Below are 18,519 nucleotides of genomic sequence, written 5' to 3'. Positions count from 1 at the left end.
TTTGATAAAAGTGTCTACGAAAAAAAAAATAAAATTAAAGATTCCAATACTTTTATTCCATGAATTGAAGCCTTGATCTTGGGTAGAAAAATTTGGTTGCTCGAGGATGAATTTGATGGACATGTTGTCGACGGATCCTCCGTCGTCAATATATGGCAATGTGGATGAATATGGTTTGAGCAATGGTGGGAATTTCAACACGTTGAGCGAGACAAGAATGTCAAGCTCCCAACAACAACAACAAGGACAAGAACAACAACGAATAAATTTGCAACAATTGGCTCAATTTGGTTCTAAGGTTTTCCACATACCCACAAGACTTAGTCGGATACAGATATTGATCATTCAGCTGCTACTTTACTTGTTTAGTGACACATTACTCAATGAAATGAAAGCTAGGAGAAAAAAATCCAATATTGAGAGTTTACTACAAGTATCTAGTATTCCCTCCAGAGACAACTCTTCAGACCAGGCCAATGGCGATATGGAGTTTCCGGGGAATGCACATGAACTCGTTTCGTTATGTTTTGAGAAATTGGCAGTTGTTAATAATAACCCTGGGCTACTTGTTGAGCATTTTATCCCCAAAAAATTATTATTACTGGAGACTAATGAGTTGCAGACTCTTATGTCGGGGAAATACGAATTGTTTAACAAGATTATTGATTCGCTTATACTGGAAAAAAGGGATGAAGTTTATTCCATATTGGTGGTTGCTAAGAATAACAAGGAATTGGAATTGATTGAAGGGATCATAATTGGGAAAGATTTGAGATATACCAATTCTAGTAATATAAAATTGTATGATGATAAACGAAAGTTTTGTAAAGATGAACTGAGAGAAGGAGGAGAAGGAGGAGAAGAAAGAGGAGGAGGGGGAGGGGGAGGAGGAGGAGAAGAAGAAGGAGGTGGCAAAGGAGCAGTCTTTGTCAATTTGATTCAAAAGCAACAATTGTACAATAATTATATGAACCAGTCATCATCGACGAGTTATAAGTTTGTGTTTTCCTTTGACAGTGACATCGATGCAACGAATCCAAGTATCGAAATGCTACGATCAGATAGTAATTGCCCTATATTTATACCTGTGCCTATATATTCCAGTGATCATTTGAAATTACATATAGCTAAACCTAGACATGGCGGTTTTGATGAAGAGAACGAATTGCATGAATGGAGACTAAAAGTTTTGAATACGTTAGTTGTGAACAATTTTAATCTTCAAGAGGATCTTGATAACGATTTTTACTATGATAATTATGGGGCTCAAATGAAGAGATTTGTAAGTAATATTGATCAGCCCGATGAGTTAGTTTCTTTGTTAGCCAAGTACGATGATCAGTTAGTTTTGAATTATTCAGAAGAGAAATTGAGAAAAAAACTAAGCTTTAAGAATGATTTTAGTCATTTTCTGAAGACTGGCCAAAAACTTTCAATTGAGAATTTTAGTTGTCAATTATCGAAATTATTGCAAATGAAATTAATTGAAATCAAGGAGGAAGTGGATCATATTGAGAAGATAGAACTACCAGTTAAGAGGAAACTTGAAACTTCAAGACAAGTTCATTTTGATGAAGATGAGAATTTGATAGCTGAAAATTACCCCAAATTTCGAAGATTGACTGAAGAAGCGTCATTTTTAGATCGGAAACTATCACGATTTGAGAATGATTTGAAAGTGAAGCAGGATAAGCTATCTGAACTAAATGATAAGATTAGTGAGTTGAATAACAAAACAAAGCCAGATGATGGCCAAATCACCATAGAAACTCTAAGTGCACAATCTAGATTAATAACTGATCTTGAAAAAGAGTTGAGTTTATTGCAATCGGAAAATCAAAAAGTCAATAATGAAACAGAAACAATGAGGCAAAAATATCAAGAAAGTTCAACTGAAGCAGTTTCTCAATTGAACAAATTGAATCAGGTTAAGCAACAACAATATCAAAAGCTAGCGCGAAAGCTAGCTTTACCAGGTTTGGCTCAACTACCAGATTTGATTCATCGTGATTGTTTAAGCAATTATCAATATAAATTGACGAGGTTGAGAGCAAGAAATAAGTTTTTGAAATCGTTTCTTGAGGATAAAATTGATAAGTTGTGTAATGAAAGACAGCAAATTATGGAGAATAGTACATCTACTGGGTCCAGTAGTCGACCTAGTAATAGGATAAGTAGAGATTCCACCCCATTGTAGCAACACTATCGAGCGAAGCGAGATAGTGTTGTAGCACTGTTCAGCAGCACTGATATATCATCTTGTATAAGTGAGGGACTTACTTGTATGCACTACATACAAGTAAGTCTGAGAAACATGATTTACACTTGGATAGGGAGCTTTGTGTTGAGTTTTCAAACGACTTTGAGAAGTATGGTTTATTTGGATAGGGGGCATTGTACAACTGTGAAAAACATGGTTTGGCATTGAGTTTTTTTGCCAGATATGGAAGTGATGTGGCGCGAGTACACTATCGAGTAGATTATCGAGCAACCCTTTGTAGACACTATCGAGTACATTATCGAGCAACACTTTATAGTGTTGCTGGCTAGTTGCAAATCTGAGATTACACGGGATAACCCAAATGTATCAAATAAGTCACTCAAGATTCCTAGCTTGTTAAAATTTTTCTAATCGAGGCTTTGTAGCGAGCGCAGCGAGTAAACCCGTAGGAAAGAAAACCAAGTGCAACACTATTGAGTAGCTTGTCACGACACTATCGAGCAGAGCGAGATAGTGGAGCAATACTCAGTAGCTTGTCATGACACTATCGAGCAGAGCGAGATAGTGGAGCAATACTCAGTAGCTTGTTACAACACTATCGAGCAGAGCGAGATAGTGGAGCAATACTTAGTAGCTTGTTACAACACTATCGAGCAGAGCGAGATAGTGGAGCAACACTCAGTAGCTTGTTATAACACTCTATAGCCTGTTACAACACTAACTAGTCTGTTACAACACTCAGTAGCTTGTTATAACACTATCTCCCTCTGCTCGATAGTGTCGATAGTGGAGCAACACTCAGTAGCTTGTTACAACACTATCTCGCTCTGCTCGATAGTGTTGGTCGATAGTGTTGGTCGATAGTGTTGCTCGATAGTGTTGGTCGATAGTGTTGGTGGATAGTGTCACGATTATATAATCACTTACATAATCGACATTCTTGACTCAGACCAAAAAAAAACTGGAGGGACATAACAATTGAAAATGATACACTGATAATACAAAGCAGAGAATACAAAGCAGAGAATACAAAGCAGAGAACAAAGCAGAGAATACAAAGCAGAGAATACAAAGCAGAGAATACAAAGCAGAGAACAAAGCAGAGGATACAAAGCAGAGAATACTACATACAACAGGATATAACGGAGATTGAAAGTAAAGTGGAGCAGAGTAGACCCGAGAGTAGAGCGGAGTAGAGTATATTAAAGTAGAATAGAATAGAATAGAGCAGAGTAGAGTAGAGCAGAGCAGAGTAGTGTAGAATAGAATAGAGCAGAGTAGTGTAGAATAGAATAGAGCAGAGTAGAGTATATTACATTAAAGCAGAATAAAGTATAGTAGATTTTCATATTCTTCATCACTGTCTATTTGAAATAACACTTTTTTTAGTAATTTTTACTGGGCTTTTTCTACTTTGTCTATTGGTTTTTTTTCCCTTGCCTTTTACTTGATTGAAATTCCCTCCCCCCCTTTTTAGGAGTATACACAGATTCTTGAAGTAAACAACTGGCTAATTATAGCTCAGTACTAGTGATCTATACGCAAAATATTTTTTTCTTATTTACACATACATAAATTACACAGTGGCATTACACAAGTGGCATTACATAGTAGCATTACACAACAACACTATTGCTGGTATTATCTCAACATTAAACTAAAATTCTGCCGAGACAAGAACACTACAAGAATACTACACTGATATTCTGCTGAAAACAATACGCTGATATTCTGCGGAGACAAGAACACTACAAGAACACTACAGAACACTACAAGAACACTACAGAACACTACAAGAACACTACAGAACACTACAAGAACACTACAGAACACTACAAGAACACTACAGAACACTACAAGAACACTACAGAACACTACAAGAACACTACAAAACACTACAAAACACTACAAGAACACTACAAAACACTACAAGAATATTACGCTGATATTCTCCAGAAAACACTACGCTAGTATAGACATAACCGGTGCTGCTCCTCTATCTAGCTTTGCTCGATAGTGTCTCGATAGTGCCTCTATTGTGCCTCTATTGTACCTCTATAGGGTCACCCTCAATTCCATAAAAATTACTCATCAATTGCTAACCACAAAGTTCATCTCACAACGTTTTACCTTGTGATTCTCACAGAAGAAAAAAAAAAAAAGGCTAAAGAGAAGAAATCAACGGATAAATTTATTCACTTTGATACAGGGAAGAAACTTTTCAAGAGAGAAGTAGCTGGTTAAAGGAAGAAGTGAAAGAAGGTATATTGGTTTATCTGGTGACTTTCACACTACCTTCCCTCCATTATATCAACAACAACCCCCCTCTCCCCTTCTTGACCAAAAACTGCCTCTCAAAGGTGTTGATATCCCACCTATACAATTTTTCAAGGGAAAATTTCTTTTCTTTTTTTCATTGGTTTAATTCTATAACTACATGTCTAATCGTGTAGCAACGTCTACAAACCCAGCAGCAATAGCAGCTGCTCAAGCATCACACAGCAATCCCATATTATCGTCAAAACAAACACTTGCCATGAATCATTCTCATCACCACCCAAACGGGGTTGGGAATGCAGGTGGACACATTGCATCACCACCTTCAAACCCAGTCATCACATCTAACAACAATAACAACAATTCGTTATCGGCTGCAGCGGTTGCAGCTAGCAACAATTCAAACTCATCAGTTGTTGGTTTACACTACAAAATTGGTAAAAAAATCGGAGAAGGTTCATTTGGTGTCATATTTGAAGGTACAAATATCATAAATGGTGTACCAGTAGCAATCAAATTCGAACCTAGAAAAACTGAAGCACCACAATTACGAGATGAATATAGAACTTATAAACACTTGCAAGGCTGTCAAGGTATACCAAATGCATATTACTTTGGCCAGGAAGGATTGCATAATATTCTAGTTATCGATTTGTTGGGTCCTTCATTGGAAGATTTGTTTGATTGGTGTGGTAGAAGATTCTCAGTAAAGACAGTTGTACAAGTAGCTATACAAATGTTGAGTCTTGTTGAAGAAGTTCATCGTCATGATTTAATTTATAGAGATATCAAACCAGATAATTTCCTTATTGGACGTCAAGGATTGCCCGATGAAAACAATGTTCATTTAATTGATTTTGGTATGGCAAAACAATACCGTGATCCAAGAACAAAACAACATATCCCATATAGAGAAAAAAAATCTTTAAGTGGTACAGCACGTTACATGTCTATTAATACTCATTTAGGTAGAGAACAATCAAGAAGAGATGATTTAGAAGCATTGGGGCATGTGTTTTTTTATTTCTTAAGAGGACAATTACCTTGGCAAGGTTTAAAAGCACCAACAAATAAACAAAAGTATGAAAAAATTGGAGATAAAAAGAGAACAACTCCGGCAGTGACACTTTGTGATGGATTACCAACCCAATTTGCCGAGTATTTGGATTCTGTTAGATCATTACCATTCGACGCTGAACCACCATATGAAGAGTATAGAATGTTATTGGTTTCAATATTGGACGATTTGGGACAATCTTGCGACGGAGACTATGACTGGATGCATTTGAATGGTGGTAAAGGATGGGACGCCCAGATTAATAAAAAGCCAAACCTACATGGATACGGACATCCTAATCCACCAAACGAACGTGAAAGAAGACATCGTGATCAAAGAAGAAGTAGACAACAGCAATCACAACAGCAGCAACAACAACAACAGCAACAACAGCAACTCTCACAACAACAGCAACTCTCACAACAACAACTCTCACAACAGCAACAACTCTCACAACAGCAACAGTTCAAGCATCAACAACAGCAACAGCAACAGCAACAACAGCAACAACAATCGCAACTGAAACTGCAACAACAATTATCTGCTGCACAATTGCACCAACAAAAATTACAACATTTAGTTAACAGGCCATTACCACCAATCAAACAAGAATCTGGCGGCGGTGGTGGTGGTATTGTTGGAGGAGATGTCAATAATTTAGGTGTTGGCGGAATGGGAGTTGGAGGAATGGGAGTCGATCCAAATCCAGGTAACAAATACGAAGGATACAATATGAATCATTATCAGCAACAGCAACAACAAATGGATGAAGATACTGAGAAGCATAAAGGATTTTTTGCCAGATTATGTTGTCGTTAGCACCAACATATCTCCACAAACGTATAACATTTTACAGTATCATTATATAAGTCTTTTGATCTTATCTTTTTTTTTTATCTTTCGATTAATTCTAATATATAAAATGATAATGTTTTCTAGATAATTATACACGTTGTTGAAAAGCATCATGAGCCGGACTTTATGGCAAATACCTTATAGGAACACTAAATCGCGGCGCTCCCCTCTCTCTTCCTTTGTCCTCGCGTCCGCCGCAAATGGAAAGGAAAAACGAACGGAAAAATGGGCCGATCGGCGCAGAAAGAAATATTTCCTAATTTGATATTGCGCTTCGCCAACCTTGGCACGGAGATTATGGCGCGGGACTTTAAATGAAAAACTGTTCAATATAAAAGCCAATAAATCCACCTATCTAGCAAATCATCAAATGTAAGGAAAGCTTTCGATACTATCGAGCAGAGCGAGATAGTGGAGCACATTGACCGACACTATCGACCAAAAAAATAAAAAGAAAAGAAAAAAGAACAGAAGAAGAAGATGACACTGTCTATTCACCAACAAGCAGTTCAAAATAATAAAGATTCATTTAACGAGGAATTTGCACAAAAATATGAACAGCTTGAAAGTCAAAGTATTTTATCGATACTCTTTGTTAAGCATATATTAGAGTTTGATTTATCTATTGTTACCACTTCTAACCCCGAGGATTCTAATGTTGTTCTTGGAGACCCGGAAAAGCCATTGAATGGTTTTTCTATTGAAGAGACCTTGCCTGATCCAAAGACATATTTACAAAAATTTCCCAAGAGTATATTCCGCCCAGGTATGAAACTTTTGGATTTTGCTTGTGGTACAGGAAAGGTAACTGAGTTGTTTGTACCTTATTTGACACAAAAGGGACAACACAGTGAGATTGTTGGTATTGATATTGGTTCTGCTTTCCTTTCATGGTTCAATAAAAGAGCTGAAAAGTTTACTAGTGATGAGCTAACTATGAAATCTTATGAATACGATATTCTTGACATTGATAATGAACCTAAGCTTGAACAGTTTAACAACTATTTCGATGCAATTATTTGTACCATATCATATCACCATATCCACAATTATGAGCAAGTGACTAAAAAATTGGCCACATTTTTAGCCCCAGGTGGTTGGTTGTTTATTATTGACTTTTATAATGAGGATGTAGAGCGAGTTCGCGACATACTGAAAGCAACTGGTGCAGTTCAACATATGGGCGGATTGAAAAAGGATAGTTTGAATCATACATTAAGAGATATTTCTGGATTAATCAATGTTTCAAGTTCATGTAGATTTAGAACTTGGGTTTATCAGCCAAAGGAATTTATTATGAATCACTGTGATGAAGAAACAACAAAGAAATTAGAAAGTGGTGAGTTGAAACTGAGAAATAGTAAGAATGGTGGATTGGAATATTTGATTCAAGCTAATTTGATCTATGCTATCGGTCAAAAGAACCCAAAGTAGTCAAGAGGAAGGAGGTGTATATAGTTACTGAGAGAGGTTGTCATGACTGGTTGTGATTGGCATGTTTGTATAGATAATACAGCGCTCTACTGCGATAAACAATTACCAGCTTTATATCTACACTCTATCTACACTATATCGACTACACTCTATCTACACTATATCGACTACACTCGTTTCACTCGTCTAGTCTCTTAACAAAAGTGGTGCTGGTGGCCAGAAATACCCCCGTAGGACTGTAGGAACAACAGGCTGTTAGTTAAGCGAAAGCCATAATTGGTAGCGCCGGTAATTACAGAAAATCCAAAAAAAAAAAAAACCACGCAAGACAAAAGGGTTGGGATTTTTCCTCTTAGATTCTCTCCTATTTTCTAGCATCTTGTAAGGAAAACCAACACCATCTCCAAACAAACTAGGATCTTCGAAGATGAAGAGCTCTAAGAGACTACATAAGGAGTATATGAATATTCAGAAAAGCCCCCCTCCCTATATCACAGCCAAACCCAATGATGAGAATATTCTAGAATGGCATTATATCATTAGTGGACCTAAAAACACTATATTTGAAGATGGACAATACCATGGTATATTGCGATTCCCCACCGAGTATCCGTTTAAGCCGCCATCGATCTCGATGATTACCCCCAATGGGAGGTTTGCTGTGAATACAAGACTTTGTCTTTCGATGCTGGATTATCATCCAAACACATGGAATCCAGCATGGAGTGTAGCTACCATATTAACTGGCTTGCTTAGTTTTATGACTGGTAACGAACAGACTACGGGGTCAATTTCGACTTCGGACAATGTTAAGCGGAAGCTAGCTCGCGATAGCTTGAAATGGAATATAAAGGAGAATCCTAGGTTTGTTAAACAGTTTCCTGATTTGGTTAAGTCTAATAAAGAGGAAATTGCGAGACGAGAAGAAGAAGAAGAAGAAGAGAGGAAAAAAAAGCAGATAAATGATGCTGAGAGTGGCGAGGATGGTGTTCGTAGTAGTAGTGGCAATGGAAGTGGAGGTGGCATTGGAGGGTATGTGGAATTATCCCAATTAAACAAATTAGATCCCGAAGAAAGAGCAAGGATATTGATTGAGCATGAAAGGAAGCTAGCTATGTTAAAAACAAGAAATAGTCTGCTGAATAACAATGGGGTTTTCAGGTATCTATTGTCTGGTGGTGGAATCACTGCTCTAGTTGTTCTTGTTGTAGCGACAACGGTAGCGATATATTTCAATATTTTTGAAAGTGCAGGACTCAGATGATTTTTCATCAATTACAAACACATCTTATGAAACACATCTTATGAAACACGATGTGTTGAAACTGTGTCCAGCCCGTGCTGAACTCGTATATGTATACCCTTTGTATAGATAATACGCAAATTAGAAGTAATGTCATGCCATAAAAAAGATTTAGAGACTAGACGAGTGAAATGAGTCTAGTAGATGGAAAGAGTAGACAGAAAGAGTAGATGGAAAGAGCATCTTAAACCTACTCAAAGGAAAAGCATTATCTTTAATGACCTAGTATCTATCCTATACACAATTTTTCTCCAACTGATTTCATCTTGATTCACATTTTAGTTGTGGTCTAAAAAAGCAAAATAAAAAGACCCCTCAGATCAAGATATATTTGGGTTAGTCTGAGGTGAGACATTTTTGAGTTTTGGATTTCAAGTTAAGGATCTTTGAAAGATATTTCAAAAGACATTTATAGATTAGAGAAATTCTAAAGACATTTATAGACTAGACATTATTAAAGACATTTATAGACTAGACTAGACATTATTAAAGACATTTATAGATTAGACATTTTAGAGACATTTTTAGACCAAAGATTTATCGAGACATTTCTAGGGGTAGATATTTCTAATCTAAATCAAAAGAGGGTCAATATGCAGGGAACGCAAAGAGAATACCCAGTATAAAAAACAAGATATTTGTTGTTTTTTTTGTTTCTTTTCATCAAAGAAGTGGTAGGATTTGCAAAAGGAATTCCCAGTTGTACCGTGTGATCTTTATAATCCAACTGTACAATAAAGTTTCGGCATGATATGATAGAGTCAGTAAAGTTCAACAAATGCTATTATTAAGGGAACCACCACTATTGCAAAGTGAGTGCACAGTGACGGCGTATAACAAAGAAAGATAGCTTGAGCACAATAAGTTGATGCTATAGCAAATAGACGGTCTAAATAAAGCTCGTTTTTTAAACCAAATTGAAGAAGGACACCACTGTGTAAAACTACACTATTCTTACATTACTCATTCACCACTTTTGTGTTATGAAATTCCAGCTCACTGTTTTTCCCACAACTGCAGACACTTGCAGACAGATGCAGACAGCTGCATAATAGCATAAAGTCAATTAATTCCCAGTTGAATAATTTTTCATTTTCTGGTCTTCACTCGCATCAACTCATATACTCTCTATCTTAAGAAAATCACATTAAGCTCTTATTTCTTTTATTTTTATTTTTTGTTTTTGGCTTTTGCTTTTACTTGTTTTTGACTTTGACTTTAGCTTGGTTGACTGATTCAGTACCAAAAAAAAATGATTATTTTAATCTCGGCACAACTTACGAGTATATTCCAGCCGGTAGCGACTGGACAAATCTACACGACGCGGCGTCAAAATGTAGTAATAGTAGTAGGGATTATTATTATTGTAGTAGTGTAGTAGTGTAGTAGTAGGATCTATTGTTTTGTAGTAGTATCTATTAATAAACCACAATTTCATTACTCTATTGTTTGGTTCTTCTTACTTCATATGCCTCTTGGTTCCACAATTTTTCAGCTCCATTATTGCATAGTTTTACAGACAAAAAGATTAAACCATTGTCTCTCAACAAACGGCTCCTGGAAAAAAATTCAACTCAATCCCTGTACTTGTCTCTCCTCTTTATTCTTCCACCGCCTCTTCTCTCTCCTTTTCTCTCTCTCTCTTCCTCCGCCCCATCATCCCTCAACTGAGTTTTAATTGGATCTCTCATTTTCTCTTTTTTCTTCTACGACGGGCACTACGCTACCCTAGAATTTTAAACCACAATCGACGTAGAAACTCTCAGCGTGCGAGCCAGTGATAGAAGAGGAAGAAGAAAAAAAAAAATTTAAAACATAACAAAATAACTTTCCTTTTAACTCCTTTCAGATTAAGTTTGAAGCTGGACCTTTAGGGTAGATAAGAAGTTGAGGTTATAGAGGTAGAAGTAGCAAGTAAAAGAAAGAGAAATCGAGCAAGAAGGAGAGATTGGGTACTAAACTAGAGAGAAAATCAGATAGAGAGAAAGTTAGAAAGAGAGGGATAGATTGAACGAGATAGAGAGACACGGGTGATAGATTCATTTTTACAAACAGAGCATATTAGACTATATATTACCACTATTACTATACTACTGCTGCTGCTGCTACTACTAATACCATTGCTAACGCCCCTGCCATTACTATCACTATTACTACTAGTTTAGTTTATCATCTGGGATATTGAAACCACAACTTGCATTTAATCTTTATTTTCTGTTTTCCAGCTGTTGGCAATAAAATATGAGCACGAGGTCACAACACCCGTATCGCCAGGTTTCCGCGGGCTCTTCAGCACCATATCCATTACTGGCTTTCAATCCAACTAATTCCCAAAGTGACAGATCTGATAGTTCGCCAAGTATGACTGAGATTACTTCGGGCATGGAGGATTTACAAATACCTACAAATTACGAAAAAGGGTACTACCAGCAACCACAGCAATTACAGCAATTACAGCACCCACAACATCCGCAACACTTACAACAACCACAGCCTCCACAACAACCACAACAACCACAACAACCAGTTTTGCAGATGGAACAGCAATATCAACAGGTTCCTCTTCAACAACAAGCCTACAGAGGTCCAATGAGCCCACAAGAAAATGGACAAATGCTGAGAAACGTTAGTGGGGGAAGCGGCAATATTGGACAATCTCCTGTTTACAGCCACTTGCCACCACACTTGATCCCTCACTTGCCCCAATTTTCTAATCAGCCACCACCACCACCACCACCATCTTCTTCTACTGCAACTTCTTTTTCTCAATTTCAATCTCCAATTTTACCAACGCATCCTCACCACCAACAATCTTTTGAACAACCTGCATATACTCAATCGCCAAAAATCGGTGTTGTGACAAATGGAAGATCTACTTCTTCTTCTGGTGGCCCATACCAAGCTTACGAGTCCTTAACACCACCTTCTGCATTTGTAGGCTCAAAAGAAAGCATTGTTGTGTCACCACCTTCAAACCCATTATCAGCTACTTCTTCAGTAACTAATCTCAATTTGAACAACAATAACAATAACCAACAATCTTTAGATAACCAAATATTCAGTAGGTCGGAAAATAATTTGAGTACGCCATCAGTTGGGAAGTATGGACATAACCGTTCAGTTTCATCAACGTCATCCTTCTTTTACGATAGGAATGACAACTCATCAATGGTTGATTTTAACCAAAATGTTATCCAACAATATTTGGGATCCAATTCTCAAAATTTAATGCCAAGAATCAAAACTTTGGAGTTGTATCGTAAAAATGCCAAAAAATCAAACGATCCTAATGTCTTGTTTCAATATGCCCAGTATATGTTGCAAACGGCATTGATTTTAGCGGCGGACTCTAATAGTAGTAACACTGATGCAACTACTACTACGATTTCTTCCCAGTCTTCAAGTGAAAACAGTAATCTGAATATCTCACTGCGGAAAAACGATAAACCAAGTCATAAAAAGAGTAAATCATTTGATTTCGTCAATAATGAAGTGGATGGAGATGAAAAAAAATTGAGAAAATCTTTATTAAAAGAAGCGGTATTTTACCTTAAGAAACTTTCAGACAAAGGATACGTTGAAGCGCAGTACTTACTAGGAGATGCTTATAGTTCAGGTGCGTTGGACAAGATTGAAAATAGAGAGGCATTTATATTGTTTCAAGCTGCAGCAAAGCATGGACACGTGGAAAGTGCATATCGTACCTCATACTGCTATGAAGAAGGTTTGGGAACAGGAAGAGATGCACGTAAAGCCGTTGAGTATTTGAAGATTGCTGCTGCGAAAAACCACCCGGCTGCAATGTACAAGTTGGGAGTTTATTCCTTTTATTCCAGAATGGGATTAGGTACAGATATGAATACTAAAAAAATGGGTATCAAATGGTTGACGAGAGCAACTAATGTAGCTACCGAACTAACTGCAGCAGCACCTTTTGAATTGGGTAAGCTATACTATAACGGATTTGAAGACATTGTTATTGCTGACAAAAAATATGCATTGGAATTGTATGCACAAGCTGCCGCATTAGGTCATACCCAATCTGCAGCCATATTGGGTTCTCATTACGAATACGGCGATGATGTAATCCCACAAGATTCCAACTTGTCTATACATTATTACACACAAGCGGCTTTAGGAGGCGATGCGCCATCTATGCTTTCAATGTGTGCATGGTATTTAGTAGGAGCTGAGCCATATTTGCCAAAGGATGAAGTTGAAGCCTTTGAATGGGCCAAAAGAGCCGCTCTGTGTAATTTGCCCAAAGCACAATTTGCGTTGGCAAACTTTTATGAAAAGGGAATTGGATGCAACAGTAATGTAGCTGAGGCTCAAAACTGGTATAGGAAAGCCGCTGAAAATGGAGATGAGAAAAGTCTTTCAAGGTTAACGGATAAAGAGTTGGTTAAACATATTCAAAAGAGATTGGCTAAAAGGAAAAAGGCAGCGAATAATGGCAACGGAGGCAATGGTAATGGAAATAATGGTAATGGAAATGGTATGAGTAATGGACCTACCAAAGCTAGTCCTCAAAAGGACTGTGTTGTCATGTAGAGGTGAAACAGTGAATCCATTTAAATAACGGGATCATGCATCAAATCTGGTTTCCCTCCCCCTTCCCTCCCCCCTCCTCCATCTTCATCCTTTTTCTTTTTTCTTTTTCCCTTTTTCCCTTTTTTTTATTTATATGGTATATTCTTGATAATCATTTTGGTTTAATAGACGGTTTAATTTTTTTGATTATGGAGTTTATGGAGTTCATAAACTTAGAAAGTTCATGGGACAAAGGCAAGGAACTATGGTAGAGGGTCTAAGTTCAAAGAGTACCAAAGGATTTCACCACGTGCATATAGATTCATAAGGTAAAAGCTATATGTTTCTATAAAAAGAATCCTTCTTCTTTATATTCCAAAGAGTGTCACGTGATATTACTTTTTATAATAAAGTATTCTTTTTTTTAGTACCAAAATGTATAGAGTATGCAAATATTTTGAACCTGTAGTACAACACCATAAATAAGTTTAACAAAACAACCACGTGTCATTGGTCTAAGACAGGTTCTTTGTCCCAAAGTTATGAACTTGTGTAAGATAGGACAGAAAAAGAGGATGACCTTCTAACCAATGGCTTTTTGATGGCGGTTCATACCCACACAGACTACAAGTGCTTTACTAAAAGTTTTAGAGTTTGAGACTTGTGTACACTACTTTCGTCTAATCGGAATGAAACATTTAGAGTAACGTGGTCAACGAAAGCGATAAATGACCATAGTAGTAACTGCGGTAATAGCTGTGGTAGTGGTCACTCCTTAATCTTGACGCCATTTCCATGGGGAACTGTATTACAAGAGGTTTCTCTGTGGGTGGGCCAATTCACGGCTAACTTCCTGCCCCTGCGTCCCTCTCCTGCGGCTTGAGATCACCCCTCCTCCGCTTTCCGCGTTTCCACGTGTTTCCACGCACCGCGCCTCTCTTCCTTCCCCCCCTTTTTTCCCCCCCTTATATCGAGAAGCGATTAACAATACTACAGGGGAGGTCCGGATAATTTTTCTTGTTCGTTTACATGCAAATGTTAAGTTAACCCTATAAATCACTTATATATAGAATCAATATTTCCATAATTTTCCATGGCACCACTTTTGATATTAAGAAATCAACTAGAATTACCTCCCCCTTATCATGTCAGCAACCGAATTTTATTCATCTGGTGACCAGTCCAAATATGATCCAAAACCATTGGAGTCCCATCATGAGAATCAAGGGAATGTAAATGATGCAGAACAACAGGATAAAGGTCTTTTTTCAACTATTGCCGGTGGTGTTGCTGGTGGTTATGGTGGTCATAAGTTAGGAGGACAAGATCATGGAAAATTAGGTGCATTTTTGGGTGCAATTGGTGGTGCTTGGGGTGCAAACAAATTGGAAAATGAGTATAAAGATCATAAGCAACAACAACAACAACAACAGTATTATGGAGGAGGATATCACAATTACGGTGGAAATTATGGAGGGCGAGGAATCAATGCTAAACCGGGTGATGGTAAGCACAATGCAGCACCACCTCCTCCTCCTCCACCTGCACCACCAGGAAATCCAAGACGCGGACATGGGCCAGGAATCAATGCTAAACCGGGTGATGGTAAGCACTATGCAGCACCACCACCACCACCTCCACCTGCACCACCAGGAAATCCAAGACGCGGACATGGGCCAGGATCAGGACACGGGCCAGGATATGGACACGAACCAGGTCACGAACCAGGACATGGTGGACCCGGATACGGTGGACCCGGATACGGTGGACCACCAGGATATGGTGGACCAGGTAGACGTTGAGGAGCTGGTGGTTTTTTATTAACTGGTGGCTGTATTTGAATATTCATTAGAAATGAATTTGAAAAATGAAATTTTTTTTTTTAGAAAAACAACTAAATGTTGAAGAATTTACCTTCTTCTAATATGCTATTTAGTCTATAGCATCTTGAGTCACTTTAGCAGCCGCCAGAGTATTTAAAAGTGGCATTTTCAGCTCAACTAGATTATAGTTTAGTTTTTTATTTAGATTCGGTATATTCCCATTTCCATTCCCGTTCAAATTCCCATTCCCATTTGCACCAACACTCTCCTCTCCATTCAGTATCCCGATTTTAATTTGCTTTAAATTGTCGGACACTTTCTTACTCAGCGAGCTTTTCCTCAATAATGTCGGTTGTGTTTGTAAAATAGGTGGCAGCGGGGGACTTTCTAAAACCGGATCAAACTGTAAATCCAAATCCAAAACTTGATTAGTGTTTGGTGATTCATGCTGGGCTCGTTCAATTGATGCAATGGCTGAATTATTCTGAAACGTGACATCTTCAAAACTTGAATCGACTATAGCGTCAAAAGATGATTGGTTACGTGAAGGTTTAGTATTATCCAACACATGGCCATTTCCCCATTTCTGTATTTTCTTGGGCTTTCGACTAGGCGATGATGTTGATTTGTTTCTTTTTAGTGGTGGCATTTTTTTCATGTCTCTGGATATAGGAGATGTGATACTCAGAGCCCTGGACTTCCTAGCGGGTTGCGAATTGTAGACGTTTTGATCTTGTTCTTGTAATGGCATCAAAGACAAAGCTACATCATCGGCCATTTGCAGGTACCAATTCCATTTCTTCATATACTCGTTAGCATGGAATTGTAGAGCGGTTTCAAAATCTCCACTTACTGTACTCTGCAACATTTGTATCGTTTGATCTAAACTACTACCTGTATTTGTGAGTAATTTAGGTATGTATAAATAATCTTTCAAAGATTCAATCAACTGGTCAAATAACGCAGACGACTTAACCAATTGGTCCGTTTGTACTTGATTTTGTAAAGAATCAATAGACTGGGAATAGATTGTAGTATGAAATTCAAACCAGCCTTCTTCACCTTGTAATTTACTCAAAGTTTGAGTTGCAGATTCACCTAGTATATAATCAACATCGTAGCTCTGTTTATACTGTTCCTCAATCTCGGGAATTTGAGTATGAACTTTGGATATCACTTGCTCGCACAAATCATAAATCGTCAGAAGAGGTGGACTCAAATCTTGCCGCTGTTGATTGACAAAGTTGAAATTCATCAATTGCTCAACCTCCACTTTTTGTATAATCAATAGTTTCCTCTTAGCTAGAAGCATACACCTTCGACATCGTTCCGGGGAATATTTGGCTAAACGTTGTCTTACTGAAACAATGCTATCTTGTAGTATATTATAGGCTCGTTGGGCAAGTTTTCTTTGTCTCTCTCGATCGGCTTCGGCAATTTTACTCTCTCTAGCTCGAAGTTCTTCTATTTCTTGTTTTTGTTCCGTAATCATCTTCAAATATGATCCTACATGACGATCTAAATTGTGCTGATTTCGTATTACCTTAGTTTTGATCTCCTTGGCCCGATCTGCATATTTCAATGTATTCAACGTTTCATCATAATGTTGACTACTCGGCGAAACACAAACAATCATTACTGTTTTGCAATTGCCACCAAGGGAGAACTTAAGCAACCTCGTCAATTTCGAGTCCCTAAAGGGAACATGGTTTCTTCGTCTTGGGTCACATAACGCATTGATACAATTCCCCAAGGCTAGTAACGATTTGTTGATATTTGCACCTTCGTTTAGTCGAGCACCTCTATTCTTAGTTGCGGCAGCTCTCTCACTCCCAGCAAGATCTATAATTGATAATGTAGCAAACGTATGCTCTTGTTTAATGTCTCCCGTACGATTCTTTTGAACTATATTAATCTGTAGTACGGCATGCGATCGACTTGATGTTGCATTCGCCTCGGTGGGGCTTGATGTGCGACTCAAGTTTCCTTGCATAATGAGGTCCATAACTTGCTCCACAGAGTCAGGCCGATGACAAGATAGATTAGATACAGAAATCTTTCGATTTGAGTCTTCTCTTATAATCAATTTTTTGAAATCTGTTTCTGGGGCTAGTAGATCTCGAATGGTTTCATTGTATATCTCTAGATATGACAAACTTACATCTATAATTTTGGTATCTTGTTTTTCTTCTATTCGTTCATATAGTTCCTTCATTGTCAAGAATATGACTCCCGGGTTTTCATGAGTTCCCAGAATAGTATGTGTTTTACCACATCCGGTGGCCCCATATGCAAAAACCGTTGCATTATATCCGTCTAGAACAGAATCTAACAAGGGCCTTGTGGTATTGTAATATACATCTTGCTGTGTTGCATCCTCATCGAATAATTTGTCAAAGACAAATTTGTGTTCCCTAATTCTTGATCCTTTAAAGCTATTGGGAAACGCGTTTTTTTGCATCTTGGCAATTGGGTTCGTTTCTGGTGGATCAAAGATGAGCATCTTATCATCAACAACATCAAGAATTTTTCTTATTCCCAACGGCATGAAATTTTTCTTTTGCAGCAGCAGCAGCAGCAGCAGTGCTTGTATCTGTGCCATGCTCAATTTACTCTGCGGAGGACCTGACAAACACCCATCACCCAAAAATATATCTTCATTATCATTTCGTATCAATCGATTATTCTCATAATCAGTAAATGGTCGTACTCTAACTGCTACCGATATCGACGACTGTTTTATAGGAGAAACTGTTTCCGTACCAGCTATATTATAATCCGCCATACCATTTAGAAAACACCCGCTATGTCTCCTCGTATAGTCCTATCGCCCCACTATACTTTGATCAATTCAATAAAAGACTGTTATTGCTTACTGTTTCCTTTTGTTTACCATTTCGACTTTTTCTTTTCTTTTTTTTTTTGCTATTCGCGTTGTGGACGCTACCAGATGTATAGTAATCAGCATTTTCGTGATGGATATGGTTTATGGGGGGGGGGGGGGGGGGGTTGCACA

At 37.8% G+C, this 18,519-nt stretch overlaps 7 protein-coding genes across 7 annotated transcripts; 6 read left to right on the top strand and 1 right to left on the bottom strand. All coding sequences in view use genetic code 12, as the record gives it.

Moving 5' to 3' along the window:
- Window positions 1-115: 115 nt before the first annotated feature.
- On the top strand, window positions 116-2,197 carry KGF56_001101 (uncharacterized protein; the record flags this gene model as incomplete). The annotated part of the gene is made up of 1 exon (XM_049322189.1): window positions 116-2,197. The coding sequence occupies one exon, from the start codon at window positions 116-118 to the stop codon at window positions 2,195-2,197; it is 2,082 nt and encodes a 693-aa protein (XP_049182004.1).
- Window positions 2,198-4,658: 2,461 nt separating this feature from the next.
- On the top strand, window positions 4,659-6,374 carry YCK2 (serine/threonine protein kinase; the record flags this gene model as incomplete). The annotated part of the gene is made up of 1 exon (XM_049322188.1): window positions 4,659-6,374. The coding sequence occupies one exon, from the start codon at window positions 4,659-4,661 to the stop codon at window positions 6,372-6,374; it is 1,716 nt and encodes a 571-aa protein (XP_049182003.1).
- A 516-nt stretch (window positions 6,375-6,890) lies between these two features.
- KGF56_001099 (class I SAM-dependent methyltransferase) lies at window positions 6,891-7,844 on the top strand (the record flags this gene model as incomplete). The annotated part of the gene is made up of 1 exon (XM_049322185.1): window positions 6,891-7,844. The coding sequence occupies one exon, from the start codon at window positions 6,891-6,893 to the stop codon at window positions 7,842-7,844; it is 954 nt and encodes a 317-aa protein (XP_049182002.1).
- Window positions 7,845-8,271: 427 nt separating this feature from the next.
- KGF56_001098 (E2 ubiquitin-conjugating protein) lies at window positions 8,272-9,108 on the top strand (the record flags this gene model as incomplete). The annotated part of the gene is made up of 1 exon (XM_049322184.1): window positions 8,272-9,108. One exon carries the CDS (start codon window positions 8,272-8,274, stop codon window positions 9,106-9,108), a length of 837 nt encoding a protein of 278 aa, XP_049182001.1.
- Window positions 9,109-11,388: 2,280 nt separating this feature from the next.
- On the top strand, window positions 11,389-13,701 carry CHS4 (Chs4p; the record flags this gene model as incomplete). Its single annotated transcript, XM_049322183.1, has 1 exon — window positions 11,389-13,701. The coding sequence occupies one exon, from the start codon at window positions 11,389-11,391 to the stop codon at window positions 13,699-13,701; it is 2,313 nt and encodes a 770-aa protein (XP_049182000.1).
- A 1,124-nt stretch (window positions 13,702-14,825) lies between these two features.
- Window positions 14,826-15,482, top strand: RCT1 (Rct1p; the record flags this gene model as incomplete). The annotated part of the gene is made up of 1 exon (XM_049322182.1): window positions 14,826-15,482. One exon carries the CDS (start codon window positions 14,826-14,828, stop codon window positions 15,480-15,482), a length of 657 nt encoding a protein of 218 aa, XP_049181999.1.
- A 130-nt stretch (window positions 15,483-15,612) lies between these two features.
- On the bottom strand, window positions 15,613-18,288 carry KIP3 (tubulin-dependent ATPase; the record flags this gene model as incomplete). Its single annotated transcript, XM_049322181.1, has 1 exon — window positions 15,613-18,288. One exon carries the CDS (start codon window positions 18,286-18,288, stop codon window positions 15,613-15,615), a length of 2,676 nt encoding a protein of 891 aa, XP_049181998.1.
- Window positions 18,289-18,519: the final 231 nt, after the last annotated feature.

The sequence above is a fragment of the Candida oxycetoniae genome, assembly GCF_023343755.2.
Source record: "Candida oxycetoniae strain CBS 10844 chromosome Unknown scaffold4, whole genome shotgun sequence".
Classification (NCBI taxonomy): Eukaryota; Fungi; Ascomycota; class Pichiomycetes; order Serinales; family Debaryomycetaceae; genus Lodderomyces; species Lodderomyces oxycetoniae.
Note: the sequence above shows the minus strand (reverse complement) of the source record. Positions and strands in the feature narration are given on the sequence as shown.